The sequence below is a fragment of the Acanthochromis polyacanthus genome, chromosome 17 (assembly GCF_021347895.1).
Source record: "Acanthochromis polyacanthus isolate Apoly-LR-REF ecotype Palm Island chromosome 17, KAUST_Apoly_ChrSc, whole genome shotgun sequence".
Classification (NCBI taxonomy): domain Eukaryota; kingdom Metazoa; phylum Chordata; class Actinopteri; family Pomacentridae; genus Acanthochromis; species Acanthochromis polyacanthus.
In genome coordinates, this window is record NC_067129.1 from 21,004,956 (window position 1) to 21,019,629 (window position 14,674).

At 44.0% G+C, this 14,674-nt stretch overlaps 1 protein-coding gene across 4 annotated transcripts in view; it reads right to left on the reverse strand.

The window, feature by feature from the left end:
- mark4a (MAP/microtubule affinity-regulating kinase 4a) overlaps window positions 1-13,812 on the reverse strand; it is a 40,602-nt gene extending 26,790 nt beyond the window's left edge. For 3 of the 4 annotated variants that reach the window (XM_051937156.1, XM_051937155.1, XM_051937157.1), the window contains exons 1-3: window positions 13,134-13,812; window positions 10,140-10,337; window positions 7,953-8,006 (exon numbers count right to left, since the gene is read on the reverse strand). In XM_051937156.1, the coding sequence (XP_051793116.1) occupies window positions 7,953-8,006; window positions 10,140-10,337; window positions 13,134-13,187 (306 nt within the window). In that variant the 5' untranslated portion in view covers window positions 13,188-13,812. The remainder of the gene's footprint in view (window positions 1-7,952; window positions 8,007-10,139; window positions 10,338-13,133) is intronic. The other variant, XM_022204550.2, reaches the window with a different exon arrangement.
- Between the last annotated feature and the right edge of the window lie 862 nt (window positions 13,813-14,674).

The window sequence follows — 14,674 nt, forward strand, 5'->3', positions numbered from 1 at the left end:
TAAAGGAGAAATATTCCCCCCAAAAATCTGTTGTATAAATGTGTTTTACACCTCTGGAGAGCTATTTTTAAGCTGGAAACGTGGAGGATGAAAGACTTGGACATTCACAAACCATAAAGGAATCGTGAGTACAGTGTACTACAGGCCAATTCATAGTTTCAGCATGAGCAATGTGGAATTTGAAAATAGACAGCAGACATGTGGAGCAATTCTCTTCACACTACAATAGGTCCATGTCAGACTACTACACAGATGGTCGCATCGCCTCTCATATTTAACACAGGAAAACACACGGGGCCCCTGTGGATGTTCCTGAAAGGTTGTGACTTTGTCTTTTTGACAGGATATTGCACCAGATTACAGACTGGGCTGTAGGACCATGTCAATGACTGTTTCTGAGGTGTTCTGAGCACAGTAGATGGCCACCAAACAGGAACTTCCTATTGTACTTGGGCACTGTTGATGGATAGCATGTACAAAGGTTAATCAAAAAGTTAAAAGCCTTTAAAAATGAAAAACAGCACTAGATTTAAATTTGGCCACCATAGTATGGTGCTCACAGACTTTTAGAAATGCTTGTAGCACTCCCTGGTACTCCTGTTAGGTGAACGTGTAAAGCACCTTCTACACTGACTGCCGAATTGAGAAAACCCTCAAAATTGAATTTCATTTTGGGGACGAGAAAGATGTCACAGAAAGCCATATCCAGTGAGTAAGGTGGGTGGGGAGCAAGGACTGTATTGTTGTGGCCAAAAAACCTGTGTGTAATCGCTGTGCTGTGAGTGGGCACAAAGTGCACTGGAGTAAGCATATGCCATCATGCCACAGTTCAGGTCATTTGTGCAGAATGTTCTCCTGTTACGGTAGTAGGATGCTATGCCTCGACAGTCCGACCCTGGAGGATTTATTCTAGTGTACCATCATGAAGAATGCTGAAGAAGACAACAAGCATGCTCCTGGTGTCCTCTTAGGGAAACACTTTGTCTGGTTTTGGAAACTGTAAGCTGTGAAAAGTGCCATGTCTTCTCTCAGCATCCTCTCATTATTAGTGATTATCCTCAAAATGAATGTATTCTCGCCTGGCTGCCTACTGACACAGAATATGACCTTTTCCTCTATGCTCCAGTGTGAGTTTAATGGAGAAATCGCATAAGTGCACCTACGAGTGGTCAAAAAAACATCTGTAACACAGGCCCTACTGCTGTTGGCAAGGAATCCTGCAGTCCCCTGAGTAATGGCTGTTACTGCTCGTACATGCTGCAAGTGTAAGATCAGGACGCATTCTCTGCATGGATGATAGTGAATCTCCTCGCATAGTCTCTCCTCAAAACAAACATTTGCTTAGCTGTGAGCAGTCTGTGTGGACACAGATTGTGGGCTACATGTGGACGTAGACTTGGGTAGATGACAACATTTCATGCACTAGATGAAAAATCTTGTGCCAGTCCCAGACTTCATGAATCACTGGAGCAACCTACTAAAACATAAGTCACACAATTTCATGAAAATACACAATTGAGCCTTTTTATATGTGTACACAACAGTGGGGTAGGACAGGTTGGATCCTTAGCCTACCACGGGGAAATTGGACAAACCCGCCCACCACAGTCTGGGGTAGCACCTTTGGCAAGTGCTAGTAACCCCTAGCCACCCTGCCAGGGTTATGGCAATAGGGTGGGCAGAGCTCTCTGAGCCTTGGTTGGCAATCTGCCTAGTGATGGTGTCACGATAAAAATACTGGTTGGTGGGAACCTAAAAACACAAACGTCAGTGACGAGTGGCGACGCCTGACGGCCGGCAGCCCCGGCAGCCATGAAACCTTCACAATACATCTCGCGACCGACGCGATCGGCGTCTTCCTCTCCTTTGCGCCAAGTGCCCTCCGTAGATTTCGACTCCTGTGAAGTTGCGTCCTTAAACCATTGTCCCCGGAGGGGCGTGGCAGATGGGAGGTCCACAAGGCGTATCTTCTCACCCAAAAAGGCTGTTAACATTTCAACGTTTAACATTCGGTCTTTGAATTCCCCTAACGATTGGAAAAAAATGGAACTTGTTGGGTCCTGTGAACTGTTTAACATCGGCGTTTTGGTTATCCAAGAGCATCGACAAAATGCCATTAGCGACTTCAGCGGTGCCACTCTATTGTATGAAAAACTCGGAAAAGGTTGGCAATTGGTCCTCTCACTGGCCGTCAGGAACACCGTTGGCGCTTCACAAGGAGGTGTGGGCTTCATTCTCAATGACAAAGCACGCAAGACTCAGGCCCAGATAGTATCAAGTCGCATCTGTGCGCTAGAGTTCCAAGGGAACCCGAAAATCACAATTCTCTCATGCTACAGCCCCACCAACATGTCTCCTCCCTCTGAATTAGAATAATTTTATAACGATCTTGAATGATTTATAGACACTGTCCCTCCTCACAACTTCCTTATCATCTGCGGCGATTTCAATGCAAGGTTAGGAAAAGACAACTTCCCTTTTGCAGTAGCGGATTCTACCAACAGGAATGGACAGGCTCTTTCGAACTTGATGGCCGACCACGATCTATTGTCGTGTGCGACCAGTTTCCAAAAAAGACGTGCCAAGAAGATCACCTTTCTTCCACTGCATACAGAAATTGGCCATATATTGGTCCGGAGGAAATGGAAAAGCAGCTTAAAAGACACAGGTTCCTTCTCAAACCCGGATGTCAACTTAGATCACAAAATGCTGTCCGCGAAAATTCAGCTTTGTTTTTGCTGTACTCCGGCATCTTCCTCAAGACCTCTCAAAAGGCAGTGGTCCTTGCTCTTAGAAGGAAAACAACAACAACTTAGAGCCGATTTCGAGCACACCTTTTGGAATCGTTATGCAGCCCTTGCTATTCTTCAAGACGACCCAGAGACGGATAACTACAGCACCCTTGTTCAGGCGGCCCAAGAGGCAAGCGTGTCCGTACTTCCGCCTGTTCGGCGCAGAAATCGCCGAGTTCCATGGAACGATGCAGATGTTCAAGAGCTCAGGAAGGAAAAGCAACAAGTCAGGACCAAATCTGCTAAACAAACCCTCAGCAATAAGCTGCAAGACCTATACGCCAAAAAGGTCACTGAACACATCGAGGAACAGTGTAAAATTGTTGAAACAGCACACCCAGCAGCCGAATACAAAGTTGCATGGAACGCTGTCAACGAGATCTCTGGGAATAGGAAACCCAACCCTCCTCGAATCAAAGGTGGTAATCCGCAGGAAAGGAAAGCGCGATGGCTGGCCCACTTCCAAACGTTACTCAATGTTCAACTTTCTAGTCAGAATTCTAGTCAACCTGATTTCAACCCTGTAACAGTTTCCGATCTCTTACCCATTTCCACCGACCCGATCACCTTAGAAGAGCTTAATCCTGCACTCCAAAAGATCAAGATCAAGGCCCCAGGTGGCGATGAAATTCCAGCGGAATTTTTCAAATCTGGAATTGCCTCTGTTCAACTTCTCAACATTATGAACCTCGCGTTTGAAACAGGCACTGCACCACAAGAATAGGCCAAGAGTGTCATTATTCCCATTCCAAAACAAGGCGACCTTACTGACCCTATAAATTATAGAGGCATCAGCTTGACTTCCTTGGCCGCCAAGATGTACAATCGAATCCTCATTGACCGTGTTAAACCCCATGTCGATCCAATTCTAAGGAGAAACCAGAATGGTTTCCGACAAGGAAGAAGTACTCTCGAACAAATACTCTGCCTTTGCAGGCTGATCGAAGGGGCTCAACGTGGTGACCGGCGACTAATCTCCATCTTCGTCGACTTTAAAAAGGCATTCGACAGTGTCGATCGCACCCGCATGTTTGCCATCCTGATTACGTACGGAATACCCCCCCAAGGTAGCAACTGCCCTGAAGTCGCTCTACCATGTCACTCAAGCCATTGTCCGCACCACAGACGGGGAGACAGACTTCTTCGATATCACAACTGGTGTATTGCAAGGCGACACTGCAGCACCCTATTTATCATCGTCCTCGATTACGCCTTGCGTATTGCTTTCCGTGATCCGAAACTTGGTTTTGAAGTGCAACCACGTAAGTCATCGAGACACCCCGCCATCCATGTCACTGATCTCGACTTCGCAGATGACATTGCCATTGTCACGGAAGAAGTGTTGCACGCTCAAGAACTCCTACAAGCAGTCGAAGATGCTGCCGCCGAGGTGGGCTTAAACATCAGCTCTAAAAAGACAAAGGTGCTTGTCTGCGGCCAAATTCTATCATTCAGTCTCACTCTCCGTGATGGCTCGCCCATCGAATCTGTTCTGGACTTTAAATATCTTGGTTCATGGATCAGAACAAGTGACAAGGACATCAGCGTTAGGAAGGCGCTTGCTACAAAGGCTTGCAAGAAGCTAACAAATGTCTGGAAGTCCCCATTGCCAATCGAACACAGGTTTCGACTGTTCCGGGCCACGGTCGAACCCGTGCTACTTTATGGGTGCGAAACATGGACGGTCAACCAGGAGATGCTAAACCGTCTCAACGGCTCCTATACCCGCCTGCTTCGAATAGTGCACAACGTGGACTGGACAGCGCACGTCCGAAATTCTTACATCTATGGCAACGACTTAATACCGCCGTTGGCCAAAACCATTGCCAAGAGGACGTTGAAATTCGCTGGCCACGCATTCCGCGCAAAAGAACAGCTAATCTCAGATCTTCTACTATTTGAACCTAGGCCAACATTAAAAAAGCTCTCCTACCTCAAAACTCTTTGTTTGCACACCGGCGCAATAAAGGAGGAGCTTGCTGGCCTCATGTCGGACCGGGATGGCTGGAGGACATTGGTGGCACGTTTGACTCATAAGTCGGCACGATGATATATATACATGAAGCCCATACATTTTGCTGGAACTTCAATTTCCTCATGAAAGCTGATGTTTAATCATCGTCAATCATTTTTAAAGTTTATGAGTCAAACATGAGATGGACTTAATGATTGACTCCTGATAGTTTTTTGTGTGTGTCATTTTTAAACTTCCCACAAACAATGCTATATTTCCTTGGCTAATAGAAAAGTATTCTTTAAATATACCACCTCAGAGATTACTAAAGGAAGCCTATATTAAAGACTCAAAGCTTGATTGTATAATTAGCATACAGTCGTGTCTTCATTCCCCACTTGTGTGAAATGAATTGTGCTCTTCACTTTAACAAAGAACAGTACAAGCAGACAAATTTATACTTATAATCACTTTGAGAATTTGTGAAAACCACCTAATAAAAAAAAAGCCGACAAAATATGGCCCACACAAATGTGACAAATCTGCAACCAAAATCAGACCAACTTCCACTCTGTCTAGCTTTTCTCCCTGCATGAGATATGTCTACTCTGGGGGATATATTTGTACATTTCTGTCAGAGCAGTGCAGGGGATTAAATTTGAGCCAGCTCCCCTCGTTTCATGTACATAACAGTACACTACCTCAACACAACAAAAGGCCGCTGAAAACCAGCGACTCTCCTCCATGTCGTCAACGCAAAACAAAAAAAAAAGATGGTGCGATAAGCTCCTCGATCCTCTTTTCTCAACCCTCCAAGCCCTCTCCCCTTTCCGATGTGTCTCCCTCCATTCCCTCCTCCTTCATTCAATTCCTCCAGCAGCCTTCTCCTCTAGCAGTGCCCCAACGTCACTGTTGCCATAGCGACCCAGGTATTAAGCCCGGGCTCTTTCCCAGCTTCTCCAGCTGTGCTCGATGGAATCTTGGGATACGTAGTGCTAAAGCGTCTCATCATCCAGGCCATCCCATTAATTCCCTGCTCGTCACAGCAGGGCTGAGCGGGTCAGATCCGTCAAAACAATGAACAATCCGCCGGCAACATGTTCGACCTCGGTCACCGTAAACGACCGCAAATAAATAGCAGGCCTACGACAGGATCGGATGCACATGCTCAGTGACAGAAGGGTTCCTGTTGCAATTCCTGCTGATAATTAAAATCTAGCAGATGGAAACAAACTGCATTAAAATGTGAGTTTCAGCTTGGAAGTTCACAACTGAAAAATGACATAAGTTGTTTTGAGGTTTCAGACCTTCTTTATGGATGTTTTTGATTTTCTCATCTGTGATTTCACTCCCCTTCCCTTTCCTTCTCCCCTCTTTTACCCACCCTTGTACAATACATCACTCTCTTTCCTTCTCCCCTCTACATACATTACTGTCCAGATTATGCTAATACAGGCTCTTTCATGTCTTCAGGATTTTCTTTAGTCCACGGGTATGTAAAGAAGTCCGCTATCATCACTGGCCAATTGTGGAATATTATCCAATCAGCGACCAATCCGCCACTCTCGTCTCAATCCTGTCCTAAGTGTTGCACCATTGTCTCCAACAGCAGCCAGTCCAGTCCAAGAAAAGCACCAGGCAAGAAGAAGGGATCACATACATGTTCCTGGAAAACTAGTTATACTCTACCTAGGCAAGATGAAGAAAATACAGTTTCTGTCATCATTTAAGTGGCAGAAATATGATGAGCAAAGTATCAGGATTACAAGAAGCCTGTGATCAAAAGGGCAAAAGAAAACATTGAGAACTTGCATTTCTGCACTAAAGCCTTTATAATAATTCAAGGTCACTGCTGTTGCTGCACTGGAAACACAGAGAAGAAGATTAGTTGCAAAAAATGAAGTCAACCACTGTTTGTTCTGAGCAAATCTTTCAGGACATTTTGGAAGTCTTTCACCAATAAAGCAAGCCTCTACATAGTAGATATGTGACATAACTGAGGGGAGACCTGAGGTGAGACTTAAATTCTGCATTTCACCTCGTGTGAGGAAAAACTAGTGACACACAAACATCTTCCAGTCATTTCATCCCTGATTTGATCCTTTTAGTCTGTTCACTTCTTGCCCACAGGCAGAGGAGCTTGTATAGGCCAAGGGAGGTGGAAAGAGACAAGAGAGAGAGGAGGAGCCTTCCAGCTAAATGCCGTTGACACATTGGCCCATATGTGCATATAAGCAACACTGCAGGATGCCTTCACGTGTTCTCTTTCTAAGCTTTCATTCCCATTTACTCTTCCAAGTCATAGTTCTTTACATGACCGTGTGTGATCCAGCTGAATGAGGCATGCATGACAGAGGAGAAAAGCTTTTGATTGATATCACTGGAGGATAAAATCGAGATGTCCAAGACTGCGATCAACCCATGGTCAAATCGTCTTAATGTCAGCCATGTTGGGTCTGGATATCCAGGCCAGGTTTCCTGCTCCAGATGTCTATGAGTCCTGCTCCTGAATCTGAGTCAAGTGTCCACTGTTCAGCCTGTCCCTCACCTCCATGCACAACAAACTTCCAGTGTCCACATTTCAGGCTCGAAACCCAACATGCTAACCAGGAGGAAACAGAAACCAGGCCACCAAAGAACCTCCCTGTGCCACATACCTGACAGACACCCCTCTAAGAGAAACAGTGACCAAAACAAACACGCACGACCTCTAAACTGCTGCACAATCATCGCAGTCTTCTTAGCTATCCACAGAAACGTGTGTTCAGGGGAGACAAATTAGGAACATATAAACACACACACACGCAAAAAAAGAAGAAAGCACGGGTTGGATGACCATGGTTCCAAGATGAGTCAGCCCCCTCTCAGGGCAGCGATTAGCTCAGAGAGAGACGAGAGATGATCTCTGGAGCAGAGGTCTCCTCTCACTCCCATCCAATCCCTAGCACCTGCCAAACAGCATCACATCCCATGAGCCCTCTCTCCATCAGCTGCTCTCTCATCCCTGCCCCTTCTCAGGAGAGAAACAGATGAGGACAAACCTGAGCGTATTTATGTATTCCGTATTTCTGTACATATTTTGTTGAATTCCCCCAAAAAACTGTCCATTTTTGCTCCTGCTTACAAAGGTTGAAAGGCTGATAGTATCAGACATACATGCAATAAAATGAATAAACAACCCATTAGTATAAAGAAGAAAAGCTCACCTTTTGTAGGCTGGTTGGATTCAGCTGAGTTTTGTCAATGATTTTTATTGCAACCTGTAAGAGACATTAAGGTATTTTTGATGAGGAAAAGCAAACATACCACGTTTAGCATTAACATCTGCTTCATGACCCGCTCCCTTACATGGTGCTCAAAAGCCATTCCTACAGATCTATATTTAAGAATCCTTTCTCAGCATCTCAACAAGGTAAAGTACAATTCCAATGAGAGTATTAGGATCATCTACTAAAGCAAGTACATAGAGATTGAGACCACTCTCAAAGATCCCTTACCATGAAAACCACATTTTTTACCTATTCTAGGCGCATTGTAAGACACATGATGCCTGGACATGTGTACCTTAAAACTGTACTGGACTAACAACGGTTTTAAAAAACATGGAATCGGACTTTTGAAGGTTTAATACGTTGCAAACCTATAGAATCAATCCTGTCAACTTGCAAGGTGGTGCCGTCTGTATCTTCATTCTTTTTCAGAATTGGTTTCTAGTTCTGACATGCATAAATGAATTACTCCAATATCACAACTTGTCTCTATGTGGCATAGAGTAGTTTCTAAATGTCTGATTAGAGTCATAGGTGTGAAGATTGAGGTGGGGACCAGTTTGCATAAGCTCAAATCTGGGCATACTAAAGGAGGGAAAGTTCTAGAGTTACATCGAAGCCATTCTAAGGCATGAAGGCATTCTTATTATGGAAAAAAATCTACATATATACACGACTCTTCACAAGTTTGGGGCCACCCAGGCAATTTAATGTTTCCCAAGAAAACTCATGCTTTTATTCATGTGCTAACATAATTTAACAAGGGTTTTCTAATCATCAATTAGCCTTTCAACATGAGATAACACAATGTCGCATTAGAACACAGGAGTGATGGTTGCTGGAAATGTTCCTCTGTACTCCGATGTAGATATTTCATTAAAAAGGACTGCAGATGAAAATTAGCTTAAAGTTAACTCTGGTGCAACACATCAAATGGCAACATTTATATTTAATATTGTACATGGTCCCTTTCTAAATAAACTGATTAACAATAATAATAATTTACCACATTAACAATTTTTAGACTGTATTTCTGACTAATTTAATGTTATCTTCATTGAAAGAAAACTGCTTTTCTTTCAAAAATATGGATGTTTCTAAGTGACCCCAAACTTTTGAATAGTAGTGTACATGTACATATATTATTCTGATGAACAGAGACAAGTTTTTAGGGGTTTAATCAATGCCAGGACTGGAACTTGAGCATTTACTTCAACAAGCTGTAGTCAAGTGCATTCGCGTGGTTTTAATCCCCACTGACACGAGCTGGCGCAGCTAACCCCGTCTGTAATGACAGTTCTCTGCCAATCTTTGACGAAGAAACATCTGTTTCCAAGTGTTGTAGGTATCATAAGGACATGGCCTAAATATACATCCTAAGACTAACTAACATAGTACACAAACCCCTGCTCTGCATCATATCCATTATGTGCAACATTTTTAACCCAAGCATCTTTTTATAAAAGTTTTTTTACGTTATAACCATGTTTATATTATAACAGCTAATAACTCAGTGTCCTCTTTTAATAATAGCATATATAATATTGGTTTCTGTGTTATGATTAGTCTCTATATTGGTAATAATACAGTAATAAACTTACAAAAGAGGTCATATAGTTTATTCAAGCATCCCAAATATTGCTTGAATTTGCTTATTTGATGTATGAAACTTCATTTGTCACAAATATACTCATTAGTTACAATATGAAGAATAAATCCCTTATTAATGGGGCTTTTTTTTATAAATGTTACGATGATTTAGTATTCAGAAATTGTATTTTGTTGTTTGTAACTGAACGATGGTGTGAAATAATTTCTCTTGAAAATAAAGTTCCCCCGATTCCCTAAAGTGTGTTGACAGAAGAGAAGACAAGTTATTACACGAGAAATGCATTATATGTCTCCAAAACTGGACAGAGACATCTAGAAAAAGGTTAAATTAAGAGATGAGATAAGATCTGCTTCTCCAAAGATATATTTAAAAGATGGCGATGATGAAGATCTAATACTGGACAGAATCACCTCTTAAGGACACCAGCAACATCAGGTGAGCACTACCTTTCTCTCAATCATCTACTCATTCTCATCCTCCCACCCTGGGTCTCTGCTACTCCTGAAACTTACCTCCCTGCCCGTCAGGATGTGGCGGGCCAGCTTGACCTTGGCAAAGTTTCCCTTGCCAATGGTCTTGAGCAGGCGGTAGTTGCCGATGTGTGGCTGCTCATCGGAGCAGGAGGCGATGGAGTTCCTGCACCGGGCACCCAGTGAGCGGCTGGACTGGCTGGTGGTCTTGTCTGAGCGGCTGGCCCCCAGTGACACATGCTGAAAGAAAATGAAGGGGAGGGGTTAAAGAGAGGAGAAAGAACAGGGGTCACTATCTGTGCCAACACCAGCAACACACAGCACTGCAGCAGCAGACTAGCAGAGGACCTCCAGGACTGTCTGCACCCTCGGAGCACTGATGGTCTCCAGAAGCAAAATGATCTCAGCGAGCTGGTCGTGAACTCTGTTCAGCAAACAATATGAAGATACTCTCCTGCTTGTAGGCAGACACTAAACTGTTTCGCACACTGCTGTGGAGTCACTGCCAAGCCACTGGTTTCACACATGATCACAACATGAACAAGTAACTGAACGGTGCAGGAGGTCATTCCTCCCCACAGCAATACGACTTTTCAGTACGTCTGTGTCTAGCAGATCACAAAAGGACTTTATCACTTTACATGCTGAAGAAAACATGTGACATACTGGACACTTTACATCCTAAACATTATATCTGCAAACTCACCTGCACCTATCTATGTTATTTGCACATCTAAGCACATTCTCATTTGCACATTTCTGTATCACTCTTGTATATTCTGTTGATGTTTTCTATATTATATTTCCATATCTTTATCTCATTTTATTTTACCTTCACTTCATACCATACCCTGATAGTCTGTGCTGTCTTATTGTTGACCCCTCTACTGAATATCCATGCTGGTGTAACAACTGAATTTCCCTCCAATAACGTCAATCTAAGTCTAACTCAACCAACAAACAACCGGCAGCCTGGCTTTACATATATATATTCTGCTGGTACGCTAACAAAGTGACATGTCGGTGCTCCAATCATATCACCAAATGTTTGGTTCATCAAGACAGAAAGAAGCAATGCTGAGCGGAGCTGCATGTGTCTGCATGCCCCTCATTTCTGGATTAGCAGCTGTTGTCCAGCACATGAACACTCAGAACATATTGTCCATTTTGGGTTCAGAATCATCTTCTTTAAACCGAAAAATGTCTTCATGCAGCACGACAGAGAATCAAGGTAAAAATACTGCTGCTGCAACGTGTGGTAGCCCTGAAGCTTTCACAGCCCTGTAGACAGTTAGCTACTCCAGTCTGGACCCCAGTGCTTCAGAGCATTGTCTTGCACCACTGATAGAGGCCCAAGCTTGAGTCACAGATAATTTTCAGCAGGGAAGCGGAGCAGAAAAGAAAGGCAAGACAACAGTGTGCATTTTCACAAACAAAGCTTGATGTATTACAGTATGAAGCAGCTTCTTGTCATGTGACAAACCAGGGAAAGACACCGAGGAGGGAAGATGGAGAATAGATGGCAGGGAGTGGGGGTAAACACAGGGCAGTGCCAGGAGACAGAGAAGCCGGAATATGTGCTAGGAAAGGGGCAAACAAGAAGGAGTCTCCCAGAGAACGGCATGTAGGAGGAAAGAGTAAAAAAAAAAAAGGGAGCAGATGCCGGCACAGTGGTCCCTGGCCGGTCCCAGGCCCTGAAGCATCACACTTCCATCCCCCCCAGCATGTCATCTTGCTCTCAGCTTCACACACACACATACTAACACAACCATGCAGCCTAAAAGCCCCACCTTCAGACACTCCCTCCTCTCCATGCTTCCATTCCTGTTCCCACACCGCACCTAGGGCCAGTTTGGACCCTCTCTACACCACCTGCACCACCAACCGTCCCAACCGACAGCACTGGAGGGCACACACAGCGGGCAGCCTTAATCCACCGACTGTACGCTTTTGCACATCAAGCCAAGCCTCACCTGTGCCAACATGGCAAGACAACATTTCATCCACTCAACTCACTCATCTGTCTTCATCGCTTAATTGTAGGGCGATGACAGCAGATCGAGATCCATTCTAATGGAGGGAACAGATCTGCATTCACAATCAATCATGCACCTCGTAAACTCACACACACACACACACACACACACACACACACACACACACACACACACACACACACACACACACACATCTAGTGGCTTAACCATCCTTCTGTGCTGAAAGCTCTGCTAACAAACAGATGGGGGGAGGTCTTGCCAGAAGTGTTTAGGGCAGTGAAATGACATAATGCAACGTCAATCAGTCATGTCACCATTTTGATATCATAGATAGATAGATAGACAGATAGATAGATAGATAGATAGATAGAATCTACATATGCAAAAGCTGCTATTCTGTCCTAGCTTGTGTCTGTTCTGCAGGCCGCTACTGTTTTCCACTGTACTGAATGTATGGCGCTGTCTGACACCCACTGGCTCTGGGGTTGGGCGCTTTGTAGGCTGCGCAGCAATGGACTGCACATCATTTTACGCAGTAATCCCCTCGCTTCATACCAACAAGCCAGATAACTCTCCATACATTTGTTCTGGCCTCCTGTGCTCGTCCCACCCATGCAATTTCTGGGCAAATACACACACACACACAGAAGCAGCAGCAGCAGCAGCAGGAGTATAATGTGACATCACTATCTCTCCACAGCCTTATAATAAGAGGTGACGGCTGGTTTTCTGCGCATATCCGCTGAGCGTTATCGTATGCGGATGGACTCATTCCGGGCTGTTTGCCTGCCATCAGCTCTTTCCCTGCGCAGACACTCAAGGTTAGCATTTCTACAGAGCCTAAATGTCCATCCAACCTCACCTCCACAGCCCCTTCGTTTAAAGAGGGGGGGCTCATCCATGACCCCCCCTTGTCTGCACTGTGAATTAAACCAGAGAATGCCAGAGGCCACACATATGAGGAGATCTTTGTTCAGGGATGCACGATTCATCATTTGCATGCACACAAACACAGGCTATGGGCTGTAATTGCACTTACATGGTCTCCAGTACTCCTGTCGTTTCCAGACGGTAATGCAGATCGAGAAGACATGTTGTTTTCTTTCTCCTCGTTCCCTGAGTAAGAATCACGGTGCGTTAGCGCGGAGGATATTCACAGGCTCCACAGACGGAATAACATCCGCAGATGCGACCCACCGTCCCAAATCAATCTGCCTCTTCTCCAACCGGCCGAGCCGCGGTCGAGAGGAGACCTCTGCCTATCATGGCAGCGATGGATATGTGGAAGGGGGGGTGTCCTCAAACAAGCTGCATGTTCCACCATGCACTTTGCAAAAAAAAAAGAAAAAAAAAACCACAGCCGATCAGCGATGCAGCGAATGCAATGCAATGCAAATCCCGAGCATCGAATAAGTGCTAAAATGCGGTGATGTTTGGCCAGAGCCCAGCGTCTCTGTGGCGACTCTCCACCCCCTGCCTCATTTCGCCACACAAAACAAACACGGCTCCTTCTTCTGAATGTGTGTCATCTCGGTTTGTCATAATACCGACCGACAGAATCTTTCCCTTGAACCCCGCGACGCCAATGCAACCCTGCAGCAGCTCGCAGGAAAACACGGCTTGCGGTGCAGCGGGGGGAAAAGGCCGAAATGTTCAGAAATCGGTATTCCCGGTCGGTGAGATGCGCAGCGGCGTCAGGTCACAAACAACACGACGAGACGAGGACATCCGAGCGGAGGTTTGGAAGTAAAAGCCTGGATGGAGAGCACATCTAAAGCCTGACTGCAGGAAGAAACGGTTCTTTATATGTGGATAGAAAATTGGTTTAAAAAGCAATTTTACTTTAAAACGCAATTTTAGAGCTAAATTACTTTACTGTAATATTAGAGCTAAGCTAATTTAGCTCTAATGTTATCCAGAATTAGATGACATTTTACACCCCACTCATCAATTTTCAAATAATCCACGTACAAAATACTAAAACATGCAGTTATTGTGTAAATTTACTTGTCCTGAGACCAAATCTTTGAAATATAGGAGAAAATAATATTTTAAAGTATTTTTTAAAAATACCAAATAATAAGAGAAAATCGTCATTTTTCTCATGTCCCATCCCAATGATGACCAACTTAAATCTCAAATAAAACAGTTAAAATTCAATTAAATCTCTCTTTTTTGTATTATTTTTTCATTGATGTCTCTTGTAATTGTGGGAACTTTTTTTTCAATCAACATAATATTTTAAATAATAATTATTGTGCATGGAACGTGTGTCCAACCTACTTTTCATCTTTTTTTCAGCAGTAACAGCTAGCTAAATATCTAGCTTCTACTCCTGAGAAAAAGCTAACATTAGCATGGATTTGCAACCCTGTTACTGTGATTAGAGTAGGGTTAGCAAACAACAACTAAAACATGGAATATAAATGGTACCATTGATGTGTAAGCTGAGCCAATCAAGGCTTTGATAGTTTATTACCTCATATTGATGAATATGTAGCAGAAAATTGTAAAAGAGAGGGTTTATTTTTCAAAAATGTTGAAGCCCAAATGTCCTCCAATTGTGCAATGACCCATATA